The 13043-nt window shown below is 41.9% G+C and overlaps 1 protein-coding gene across 4 annotated transcripts; it reads left to right on the top strand.

Annotated features, from left to right (window-relative positions):
- The first annotated feature begins 40 nt into the window (after positions 1 to 40).
- On the top strand, positions 41 to 12432 carry zfyve9b (zinc finger, FYVE domain containing 9b). Of its 4 annotated transcripts, none has more exons than XM_034223488.1 (16): positions 41 to 332; positions 1723 to 2444; positions 2534 to 2633; positions 2712 to 2908; positions 2988 to 3099; positions 4899 to 5021; positions 6007 to 6162; positions 7343 to 7567; positions 8061 to 8143; positions 8222 to 8326; positions 8406 to 8556; positions 9410 to 9490; positions 9746 to 9908; positions 10543 to 10648; positions 10737 to 10916; positions 11762 to 12432. In XM_034223488.1, the coding sequence occupies exons 1-16, from the start codon at positions 269 to 271 to the stop codon at positions 11921 to 11923; spliced, it is 2730 nt and encodes a 909-aa protein (XP_034079379.1). In that variant the 5' UTR covers positions 41 to 268; the 3' UTR covers positions 11924 to 12432. The 4 variants fall into 4 exon arrangements, with proteins under 4 accessions (XP_034079379.1, XP_034079378.1, XP_034079377.1 ...); XM_034223487.1 differs by having other exon boundaries at positions 10737 to 10928; XM_034223486.1 differs by having other exon boundaries at positions 2694 to 2908.
- The last annotated feature ends 611 nt before the right edge of the window (positions 12433 to 13043 follow it).

The following is a 13043-nucleotide window of genomic DNA, read 5'->3' as shown; positions in this document are numbered from 1 at the left end:
TTGTGCAGCTTTTCACATCCCATCATCTTACATTATGTCTCAGTTGTCTTGGCCTGTATTCTGTCCTGCGGGTTGTGCAGACAGCAAACTGGGGAGGGACGTTTCTGCACACCTCTTGAGTTTCTTCAAAGAGCTGCAGAGAGACACAGGGGAGGAGGGAGATCACAGAGAGGGGGGAAGAGAGGCAAAATCACCCCATCCTCCGCTTGTGAGCAAGGCACTGCTGCCTGAATCCGTGCTGCTCGGCTCTCTCATGTAACCGGATAAAATGCTCAAGTTCTTCTCTGCGCGGGATGACGAGAATGAAAGCCTTTTGGGAGGAATAACTGAGGGTAAGAAATGCGATTCACTGCAGCGGGGAGGGGATGATTTACTCCCCTATTCATAGCCGGTGCGTTACAATGTGATGATACTGCATGCGCGTCTGTGTTTGTCACAGAAAATCGCTGATACAGCATTTGGCAGCGCGCATAGTCCGCATCATCTGTGTGTGTGTGTGTGTGTGTTGCGCACATATCGAGTGTTGTGCACATTGACGCGCTGTCCGCAGACCGTAAACAGCGGCTCTCAGTGAGATGTCCTGCTCTGATGTAACGGGGTGAGTGTCGCATTGCTGCCGGGCTCGGTGCCTGCCGGCGGATTAAACATCGTACACGTGTGTTGCATGCGTCACTGTCCCGGGATGCGATCATCGCTCCGGTCATCCGGATCCGTGCACCGTGACACCGGGAAATATCCACTCTATAGCCCGCAGCAGGAACCACACGACCCGCCTTTATTTTGATTCTGTAAGGGGGCTGCAATGCAATTTAATCTGGAAAATAAGATAATTCCCATTCAATATAAATCCAGTTTTCCGGTTGTTATCCTGTAACATTAATCTAGCGGTTTTCACATACGGGGTGCTGAGTCATGAATCACTTAGTGCTCAATGAAACACCAGCTATGGACACATTTACTCCCCTCTTGTGTGCTGGTAATTAACAGTAATGGTTATTACGTGAGAGAGAAGGCTGTTAGAACAGTAATCGGCTTCAATCTGAGAAGGTACGGTATGTGCCTTTTAACGGAGGCTATGCAGTCATTCAGAATTAACTCGCACATTTGACTATATTGACAGTAGCCTAGTTCCTTACTAGATTTAAGATTATGTGCAGGTGATGATTTGAAAACCACCCAGAGTGAAATGTGCAAACCCTTTGATTGTATTACCATATGCATTTGTCTTTGGTCTGTCCATGAACGCCATGACCAATGGTTCAAACATGAACAGCTGTAAACCAATAAACAACCTGTATGTAGATCCTGTGTTGGATGTGGTAACAGAGCCTCTGTTGAACTTTTGGCTTTCTGGTGAACCATAGCAGCAATGAGATATTAACAACAAACACAATTATTGTTTTTACATCAATATTTAGTCCACAACAAACCTATTTGTTTAACCACTTGTTTTCTTCTGTTATGATCTCAAATACACCTCAAGGGCAAATTAGTACTAATGCTGCCTTTAGTGATGATTGAAAGCTAAGAGGTGTGTCCTGGGTGAATACATATATTAACGATATTAACACATGCTGTTAAATGGCCACTTAGCACATGTGAACATTTGCCGTCAAATGACTCATTATTAATGACACTAATTAAGTGTGTGTGCTTGACAGAAAAAGGCAAAAGAGACATTTAGTGGTCTTGATATCATCATCATGCTCCCCCTTGAAACAGATGAAGGAGACAATCCGTCTCTCCAGGACACCAAGCACCACTGGCTGAACAGACCCTGCCTGCTGGTGCTCAAAGATGGAGACGTGTCCAAACCGGGGTTGGGTTGCGGCCAAATCCGAGCAGCATCTCCCTCTAAGACCTCTTCAGAAGCCGCAGTGAGGAGCAGCTTGGGTCCATGTGAGCAGAAACCATCCGAACCTCCTGCCGACGCCGCCTCACCCTCCCAGCTGGAGGAGGGCAGCTGCACTGTGACCTCCATCTCCACATGGGGGGAGAGCTGTTTCGGGGAGACGCCCAGCCCCCTGGTGCTGAGCCCTGCCGAGGCTGCATGGCCAGAGGAGGACCAGGAGGAAGAGGATGAGGTGGCAGATGATGAGGAGGAGGAGGAGGAGGAGAAGAAAAAGGATCCCCCATCAAAGGAGGACTCTGTGGTTGAAGAGAAGGAGCTGGAGGAGAGACCAGAGACCAAGGTCAGATCTGATGGAGGAGAGGAGACGAGCAGCGGTGAGGAGGGAGCGACGGGGGAATGTGCCGCCTCTCCTCTGGATCCTGACAATGATTCCCAGCTGAGCCCTGTTGGCATTTTGTCCAAGGATCGAGGCACCGTCCTCGGGGAGATCGCTCCAGTGTGGGTCCCTGATGCCCAGGCGCAGGTCTGCATGAAGTGTGGGGTCAAGTTTACGTTCACCAAGAGGAGGCATCACTGCAGAGCCTGTGGGAAGGTGAGGAACATTTTATAGGATTTCCATTGAAATAAGACTTACCTCGTGACAGGTGACATGAAAATGTATGTGTGTCATGTGTTCGCCAGGTTTTTTGTGCACTTTGCTCCAATGTGAAGTTCAGACTCACACATCTGGATGGAAAGGAGGGACGAGTTTGTGTTTGCTGTCACTCAACCCTCCTCAAAAGTGAGCACAGCTTTATTTTTATTCAATTAAAGTTGAGTTTTTATTGACTATTTGCATAAGCAATTCTTCTCTCCTCAGGGACATCTCCGAGGGGAAAAAGGAGGGTGTGGTTTGCAGATGAAATCCTCCCTCTGAAGCAGTCTGAATCTGCCCCCACCACACCTGTCCGAGGGTTTTCTCCGCTGATGAGACGAGCGCTGGGCGGGCCCTCTAGAAGTCCTGGGGGTTCACCACAGATCAGGAGAGCCTTGAGACCACATGGGACTAATATCAATGTAGGACCACCCAAACATTACATATTGTTCTTGGAGAAAAAGAAAGTGGTCTTACTGCTCTCTTTCCTTCTTCCTCTAGGAGGCCTGTGGTCCTTATGGCTGGGGCACCACGGCTTTAGTGAGCAGCTCTGCAAACCTCATCCCTCTGGAGGGTCTCCCCCCCATCCTCACCTCCACTGGGGTCAAAGGAGGTGAGACAGCTTCCATTCAACAGGAGAGTGAACGATTTAGCCAGATGACTGTGTAGATGTATTAGCTTATGTAGCAGATGCTGTTAATTTCATCACCGTGGAATATCTTTTAGGCCTTTTTCTTGGTATCAGCATTTCCTGTCAAGTGTGCACGGTGCAAAGATGAAAGGAGACGCACAAACAAAAAGGAGTTCCATGAATATCTGGAAGCACAAAGCAAGGTTCAAAGTTAGTCTCTGATGTTGAGAAGCTGACAGTGTGTTGACAAAAGGAAGAGCAAAGTAAAGCATCAAAATTAAGTGACAGCAAAAGCAGAATAACCTGAATGAAAGACACGTCTATTGTAAATAAAAGACTAAGTAGTGATTTTGTTTTGCGATTATTCCAAGGACTATTCCCTGTTGGGCTGCCACAGTAATCATAATGTAGACCCTGTTCAGCCTGGTTAAACAGGGGCATTTAAAAACAATAGCATTAATATCACACAAAATATAACTTGTTGAGCTGGGAAAATGTAATGAGATATGCAAATGCTTGCCTCATGTACAAAATAATACACGGCCTTACCTCACCTCCGCTCAGACATGTTATCACCATACGCACACCTGTAGGTCAACAAGAGCTGCAACAAGAGGAGACTGCGTTGTTCCATTAAGGAAGAGTTCATTCAGCCAATCTTCTTTTTCTTTTAAAGCTGCACAACAGTGGAACTCAATCCCAGTAAAGATTAGAGAACAAAACACCTGCAGTTCATTTAAATCTAACTTAAAAACATGGTTAGTGGAAAGTCAGCTCTGTCAACACTGACACAATATACAACGCTCTGTTTGTACATGTGCCTTGACCTGTTGCTATCTGTCTGCTTTGTGAATATGTATTTTAGTTTATATGTTTTTTATATATGCTTTTATCATTATATAAGTATCTCTGTTGAATGTTGTTTTACTGATTGTATTTACCTGTTATTTGAAGTGAATTTTTGTTTTTAGGATGACTTTCAACATCTGTCCAGGGACTACAGACGAAAAATAGCCTGTTGGCTAACTCTGGCGCATTTACAGAAATGTCAATCAATGTGCACTGTCCCTGTCAAATAAATATATAAATAGATAATAAAAGCTACCCGTCCTTGCATCTTTAATAGGGCCATGCTTAGACAATGGTTATTAATCCTTACACAGCAATGAGTTTATTTTCTAACATGAATCTTGAAATCATTAGGTAAGCTCTTTTATTTGCATACAATGATATAAAAAAAGACTTTCTTGCGCCAGATAAAAGAAAACCATTGTCTCCACTCTCATAAAGACGTAAGGACTGGTAGCTTTTATTATTGTTATTGTTTACAAACGCCCCTGAATTTAGGTTATTCAGCATTTTTCCGTAGCCTCTGCTGTCACTTAATTATAATGCTTTACTTTGCTCTTCCTTCTGTCAACACACGTTCAACTCCTCAACATCAGGGATCGCATTTTCACCTTGCCTTTTACTTCTTGATTTGCATGGGACTCCCTTCTGTTTCATTCATCTTTGCACCATGCAGACTTCCAGGAAATGCTGATAAGATAAGATAAGAAGTACTTTGTGATCCCAATTTGGGAAATGTTTGTGTTGCAGCAGCATAAAAAGACATGGCATTGTACTATACAAATTAAAAGACTAGAAATAAACAAGAAAGTAGAAATGTGTTGAATTTCGTAGAAAAGATACCAAGAAGCTGAACATATTTCAAGGTCATGAAAATGAGCAGTTGTAGAAGATACTTTAATCTAATGTCAGTGTTACTGTTTTCTCTTCAGATTACACTGTGGAGGAGCAGCCCTCTGAGACGCTGCTCATCCAGGAGCTGGAGAGCGGCCGACCAAAACCTCTGGTGTTCGTCCTCAACGCCAACCTGCTCGCTATGGTCAAACTGGTCAACTGTACGTTAGAGTTCTCTTTCTATTGTTGATGATTGTGTGCTCACGAAATACGATACGACACGATAATACTTTAACGGTCAGATCAAGTCTGAAATTTGATTTGCATCGTAGCAGCTCCATTTGTAACATCAACATGGACAAATATAAAGACACAATATGTTAGAAAAATATCACTCGTCACCAGCTTGAGCTTCAATATCAGGATATTTAGTAGTCCTCACATACAGAGCATTTGGTACAACTAGTTCCTGAACAGTGTCCTTCACATGCTGATATAGGCTACAAGAGAGGGAGTTACACACTCACAAGATGCAGACAGGGTCGCCGCCAGGGATTTTTTTATAGGATATATATACTTTTCGGTTAATCGGTTAACCGTTTTTTGGGGGGGTCGATTATTCGAATATACATTTGCTTTCAAATTCCCATCCCTAGTAAGTACTAGCATCCCTCCTCACATGCTCTCACTCTCTGCTGCTAGAAAGAGCGGTGCCGCACAGCGTTTGGAGGCAGGACCAAACCATTACATGTAAATAGAGGGGGGTGTACAGAGGCTTTGGATAATTAACTTTTGGAAGAAAAAAAGTTAAATGAATCGTAAGTTTAGTGAGTACATTATCAATTTAACGTTATATTAATGTTAATTATTGATGATTGATGAAAGGTTACTTAAACATTTTTTCTTAATGTTCTAAAAATGTTCGGGGCCCCTGTCAGTCACGGGCCCTTAGAATGGTCCTAACTTTTCACCCCCTGACGGCACCCCTGGATGCAGATATAGCGGTTCAGTACATTCAGTATTTTCCCAACACAATACATGAAAAAAAAAACATTTAACATAACATAACAATCACTCATTTGCAACATATTTTACACACTGCTGTTATCTGACAAAAGATATTGAGTGCAAAATGTTTGACTGAATGATTTTAAGCTGCAAACTGTCCTTGTTTACCTCTGAGATGATGCCTTTGTTGTGTGACAGATGTGAACAGGAAGTGCTGGTGTGTGACCACTAAGGGCATGCACGCTGTGGGCCAGGTGGAGGTGGTGGTGCTGCTGCAGTGTCTGCCTGAAGAGAAGAGCTTCCCCAAAGACATTTTCAGCCACTTCATCCAGCTGTACAGGGACACCTTCACAGGTCAGACACACACAATATACAGTCGCAGTATTACTGGAGGTATTATAAAACTCTTCTTTGTGAGCTGTCTGCTGAGTCAGAGTGGCTCTCTCTCTCTCTCTCTCTCTCTCTCTCTCTCTCTCTCTCTCTCTCTCTCTCTCTCTCTCTCTCTCTCTCTCTCTCTCTCTCTCTCTCTCTCTCTCCTCTCTCTCTCTCTCTCTCTCTCTCTCTGTAAGCTGTGATACACACTGGGTTTTATTTATTTAAAAGGCCCTTACTAGTTTTCTACCCCCTCAAGCCTTTGCCAGATTCTTTTTTACTGAGCTTGGAAGATCCAGTTTTCTCATTGTGCCCCTGTATCATCGAACATCATGCAGAACAATCTAAAACTTTAAACATTGCATTTATCCTCAGGGCAATTTAAAATATGAATGTCTTTCTATTTCACCTTTAGTTGTTCTTGTTTGGGTTGATTTAAGTGCTTTATTAATTAGGTGGGAAGTAGTGGAGTACAGATAGTTTGTTACTGTACTTAAATACATTTTTCTGGTACCACTAAACATTTTTACTTTTACTTCTTGCATTTTCCAAACAGGCTGGTTCCTTTAGTTTGAATGTGTGTTTGGTGGCGTGATCATTATTATTTAGAGTCATTGCGTGCCTATTGATTTGAACACAATCCGTGTATCCATCATTTCCTGGTCTTCTCCAAAGAAGAGGGACCAATGAAAACGTTGTCATGTTGCCGTTGTTCAGCATCTAAATATTCATTAGCTAACAATTACTCTTTAAAACATTTGGTAGTTATGGGTACTTTTTACTTAAGTACATTTCGAAGCCCATACTTCTTTACTTTTACTTGAGTGAAGAAGTTTAGTCAGTACTTCTACTTTTACCAGAGTATTTTTAAATACGAGTATCTGTACTTCTACTTGAGTAAAGGATGTGTGTACTTTTTCCATCTCTAATTATTAGGCTTTTTATTTGAGTCTCTCGAGGCCTATTTGCGTGTTTCTTAATTTGGCTAAATTGTAAATGTATTCTCTACCTCAGTGCATGTTCCAGTGAACACGTTTTTTGAATGAATATAGTAGTAAGGATGTTTTATATAGCTTTTTGCCCATTTTCTGACTCTAAAACTGTCCATAAATGTGTTTCCTGCTCTAATGACACACGTTTCCTTCCCACTGTGGTTCTGCAGGAAAGGTTGTGAAGCACCTGTCGCTGTCCTTGTTGGGCAGCAGTTTCCTGGGCAGCACGGAGCACGCGGGCTTCCTGTACGTCCGCTCCACCCTCCAGTCCCTGCAGGGCCTCCCTCTGCCCAACCAGCCCTACCTCTTCGGCCTGCTGGTCCACCGAGCAGAGCTGACCTGGGCCAAAGCCTTCCCTCTGCGCCTCATGCTGCGACTGGGCGCCGAATACAGATGTAAGTCTTGGGGCTTTGGTACAGATGGGGTCCAAAACTAGCAAGCCACACGAATGTCTGGGAGCAAATGTAGTTTATATGCTACACAAATATGGCAACATTTTTAAAAAAAGAAAGGGGGGTTTGTTTAGCATGAAACACTTGAAACAACTTAAGGATAAGTTAACAAAGAAAGTGAGGTCAAAGAAAACTATTTCTGCTAAAAAGTTAGCAATGATTGAGAGTCAGACCTAAACATGATCACACTGCACTGTGACTTTAATTCATGTACGTTTGTTATTCATGTTTTATTATCTTTGCTTATAAATGAGTGTTTTTAAATGCCTTTTTCTAATATGTTTCTTATGCTCTTAATGTCTTTCATTCTTGTAAAGCACTTTGAATTGCCGTATGTTGAAAGGTGCTATATAAATAAACTTGCCTTGGTATAAGATGCTGCGACTGAAATGCTACAGTATTTTTCTTGAGCTAAACACTATATATCTTGTTGCAGTTTACCCGTGCCCACTGTACAGCGTGCGCTTTAGGAAGCCCTTGTTTGGGGAAATTGGCCACACTATAATGAGACTGTTAGTGGTGAGTATGACAGTTTGTCAAACTTTTCCCACCTTTGATTTTCAGTGTAACTTTAACGCTTCTCTCATCTTGTTTTAGGATTTTAGGAATTACCGTTACAGCCTACCGATGGTGCCGGGGCTCACTGTGGATCTAGAGGCTCAGAAGACCAACATAAAGTTACCGACCACCGGCTATAATGAGGTGAGAGTAAACCTTTAATGCATCACAGTTATTAATGATGTGTATGTATTTTCTTTTGATCATCTTTCCCTCTCCTTAGCTGATGAAGGCTCTGAATAAGTCCAATGAACATGTGCTGGCCATCGGGGCGTGCTTCAACGAGACCGCAGACTCTCACCTCATCTGCGTGCAAGCAGAGGACGGCCAGTACCAGACCCAGGCCATCAGCATCCACAACCAGCCCCGCAAAGGTGAGACATAACAGGGTACTGTGGGAGACGGCAAGATATCAGAGGCTGGACTTCATGATACTTTATCAAGAAGCAGTGGAGGAGTTTTATAGGAATCAGAAATGTGGATTGTAACAAGGTGGGAGACTGATTGACTGATAAGATAATGCATTTTCTTGTTTAGGGAAACTTTGATGTGAAACAAAAATAAATAAATCAGAACTCTGATCCGTACAAAGGCTTTATTCAGAGAGACTCAACTCCACTGACTATTTGGTGCTATCCACTAGTTTTAAGCCTTTTAAAATAGTAGACTTTGAATTTGTTGGACAAAATCCACCTATAATAAAAAGAGGTTTATATTCCCCGCAGGGCAATGCTGCTGCAGCATAGACAAAGATCAAAGACATGCAACAACAAACAATTGCAAACATCAAGTTTGCAAATAGTAAAAAAAAGTCAGAATCAGGTTTAATGCAAAGTACACACATATTGGAGCATATGGTGCGTACAAAAACACAGTAAGCGAAGATAAATTGTAAGAAAAAGGACCATGAAATAGAACAATTGTAAAACATATTTTAAAAAAAATATTTACACAAAATATAAATCTGCAATAAAAGTAGTAGAGTATATGACATAAATATGGGCAGTATTGGAATGTAAAGTGGAGAGCTGTGCAGATATTAAAAGAGGTAGTTTTGAGTTATACAGTATGTGGGATTTTGGTCCACCAAACTAAATGAAGTTCCCTAAAGTAACACAAGATGGCACTACATGATAATTGTTTTTCTTGTCATTGATATCAAAACTAATGTCCAGGATTGTAGCTGTACAGTTTTCTCTAAACATGTTTTCTTTCTTTTCATTGCAGTTACTGGCTCCTGCTTTTTTATATTCAGCAGTGCTCTGAAGGCGTCTGCAGGGTACCTCGCCAAGTCCAGCATCGTAGAAGGTAAACTGTCCGCGAGAGGGGAGTCAGGTTCAGGCAGGGAATTCATTATTTACTCTAATTTCTCAAAAGTAGTGCATGTGAGCACCCCTGCTTCAAACCTGCTGTATTCAGAATGTGTTGATGTTTCCATGTGTGTGTCTGTGTACATTTTAACAGACTGTGTGTCTAGGCGTGTGTCCGTGTTGCTGCATGTGAGTGTATGAATGTGTGTGTGTGCGCGTCTGTTTCTCCTGTTTCGCTGTCCACTCTCCACAGATGGGCTGATGGTGCAGATCACCGTGGAAACCATGGCGGAGCTGCGCAGGGCGATGCGCGAGATGAAGGACTACACCGTCACATGCGGACGTCTCGACCAATCAGAGAGCCAGGAGCTGGTGTGTGTGCAGTGGGTGGAGGAGAAATGCACTGTGAATAAGGGGTGAGTGTGTGTGCCCATGGGTCTGATGTTCATGGGGCAGAATGAGGCTTTTATACTTAATAAGAAAAATATAACAGTAAACTAACCAGTGGTGGACAGTAACTAAGTACATTAATGTATTTAAGTACTGCACTTAAGTAGGAGTTTAAGGTACTTTACGTGAGTTTTTCTGGGTCGTGCTTCTTTAGACTTCTAATCCACCACCATTTAGATGCAAATAATCTACTTTTTACTTTTAAACTTACTTTTATACACTTTAGATCACTTTAATTACTTTAAAAAATAAATCCAGATTATTATTATTTGACAAATCCATTATTACAGGTTAAATTATTCCTTTGCTTCCTGACATAGATAATTTAAAAAAAAAAACTCCTCCTTTACCAGCTGCAACACTTGTACTTTGTACTAAGTTAACAAATGTATAATTAATTAATTAATTAAGTATATGTTGGTGCTATTAGTTGAGAAGCCTTTTGAATGACTTTGGATGCTTTAAACTTGTAACAGAGTGCTTCCTTTCACCTCTGAGCATATAAAGATATGCAGGCTTTGAAACAACCAAGCAAAATACCAGTGCATTTCAATGTCTGTTAAATGTTAATAACGGGTAATGTGTGTTTGTGTCCTCCAGTGTCATTAGCCCCATTGATGGGAAGTCCATGGAGTCCATCAGCAGTATTAAGATGTTCCAGAAGTCAGAATACAAAGAAAATGGAAAGATCATCCGCTGGACAGAAGTACATAATGATCTGCTTAAAGTATGAACGTAGGTCCATCTGAAACTGCCTCAGCCTTTCTTTAAATGTCTGTGTATGATGTGCGCAGGTGTTCTTCCTGCAGAGGGGGGATCTTCCCAAAAGAGGAGCGAGTGAGTCTGCTGAACACGACCGGCTGACGGAGCGGATCGCCCGGGCCTTCTGCCTGGCTCTGTGTCCTCACCTCAAACTGCTGAAAGAGGACGGGATGGCCAAGCTGGGGCTGAGGGTCGCCTTCGAATCTCAAGAGGTCAGAAAAGAGGTTTGGTGTCAGCGATTACTTATTGTTACTCACCTCACATAATAAGGTTGCATCATGAATACTGCCCTACAAATCCAAAAATGCTGAGACATATTTGTTAAGAATGTAGTTAAGATATAAATCTGACTTTTTGACATGTGGTCTGCCATGATAATAGCATAGACATGTACAATTTCTGTGAAAATAAATGAAACTTCTGCAGAAAAAACTACAAAAAAAGACCTTACAATCAAGCCACAGAACCTGCACTCTGGCTTTCATTTGGTGAGGTTAAGCTATTTTGTTAATCAATTACTATTATTGACTTCAAAGTAAAACATATTAGTAAGGCGGGTAGAGACAGAGAAAAACAGGTGTATAATTGAGTTGACCAAAATTATGATTAAATCCCTAAACTAATTAGATAGCTGGAAAAACACATTGTTTGTTTAAACATTTCTGCCTCAAATTATGTGAAGACTATCTTCAGACAGTCAAGTGTCTACATTTTGTTTTTGGTATCATAGGTGAAATAAGAATTAGCCTAAAGATGTGTTAAATAAAGCCAAAACAAACATAAAATTGAGATTGATATGTTATTTGTTTCACCAGTTATGATACAGAATAGGGTAATCTGTTCACAATTTGATAATAACATCAGTTTGGGATTTTAAAGTAATCGTCCACTTGCTCAAATGTTTATGAAACTTTGTAAAACTCATACTGGTCTAACTTTGGTGGGGAGGGCATGTTACAGTATGACTCACACTTTGCAGAGTCGTATAGTTTATAAGAGAAAAGCTCCAGGGTGTGTGTGTATTTAAACTAATTAGAGGTCTGTTTTGTCATTTCAGGTGGGCTTTGTGGCGGGGAGCAACGGGCTGCCGCTCCCCGCCCGGTACCTGAACGCCCTGGACAGCGTGCTGATCCCCGTGATTCAGAGCAGGGGGCGCAAGAGAGGCGACGAGCCCTTCGTGATGGAGCTTATATTTTACATCCTGGAGAACATCACTTAGAGCTCCTCACACACCCCCCACTGTTTCATCTTTTTAAAACCTGACCACAACTCTGTCTCCGGCACGTTCTCATCTGTGCCGCCTTTCGGTTCAGGGCAATAAAAAGCATTCAAAGGGCGAACCAGACCACATCCACGGTCTGCATCCATCTCATCCACTCACGAGTAGAGAGGATTGGTCTGACTCTTAGTGCTTTTCTGATCTCACCCCAGACAATCAGGGTACGCATGATGGACCATCAGATCACTGTACACTCTGTACAGTAGTAGCAACCTCATAGCTTGATATCATTCACAATTCAAATACCTTTAAAGTGGGCGCTGGATTCAGCCCCACGACCTTAAAGCAAAGAGATAAAGAGAATGACTTGAAGAACAATAAGTAGTAGATCTGTAGCGATTTGATGCACTGAATGAATGCCTAAAGAATGTTTTCATACTGGATGTATTTTAATGGATTGCTCATGAAAGGTAATGTTGGCCTGGAATTAAACATGCAACAATGACCGAGTACTGCCTGTTCATTCAAGACACACTCCTCAACACATTAACCTTAGATGGCAATACTGTAGTATTGCCATTTAACGCTACTTAATACTTCATTAAAAAAGGCCTTTTACGCTTGTTGGGGTTCTCTCTTTCATGTAGTCTGTTATATAGGTTTTTGTGCATGTCAATGGTCTGCAAAGGCTAAAATCCCAAAGTTCCCTCCAGAGGGAGTTTCTCTTCATTTTCTTAATTTAATCCAAACACCTTCATCACAAACTGGATAGGTTTTACACCAAAAAAGAAACCCTATAGTGACTTCAAAAGGTAGACCAATCATGTGCAGTCCAATCCAATTATATTGTTTAATTCTGATCAAATCTATCAGAGGTATATATTTGACTACATGTGTTATAGAAGTCTACTGTACTGTGGTGTTGAACTTATCTTTGGGGGGTTTGTAATGTTGAGCTCACTTCTTTTTCAAACATGAAAGGGAAAATGTTGGAAAAGCCTTTCAATATATAATGCAGGCGAGAGCATTCATTTCCTGCCCACAAGCTCAGTTTCATAATGTAATTTTGAACCGGAGTTGATTTACGGTGCAGGCATGGAATGATGCCATAAAGAAAAAA

This window comes from Gymnodraco acuticeps, unplaced genomic scaffold (assembly GCF_902827175.1).
Source record: "Gymnodraco acuticeps unplaced genomic scaffold, fGymAcu1.1, whole genome shotgun sequence".
Taxonomy (NCBI): domain Eukaryota; kingdom Metazoa; phylum Chordata; class Actinopteri; order Perciformes; family Bathydraconidae; genus Gymnodraco; species Gymnodraco acuticeps.
The sequence above is the reverse complement of the archived record's forward strand: the minus strand, read 5'-3'. Positions and strand labels throughout refer to the sequence as shown.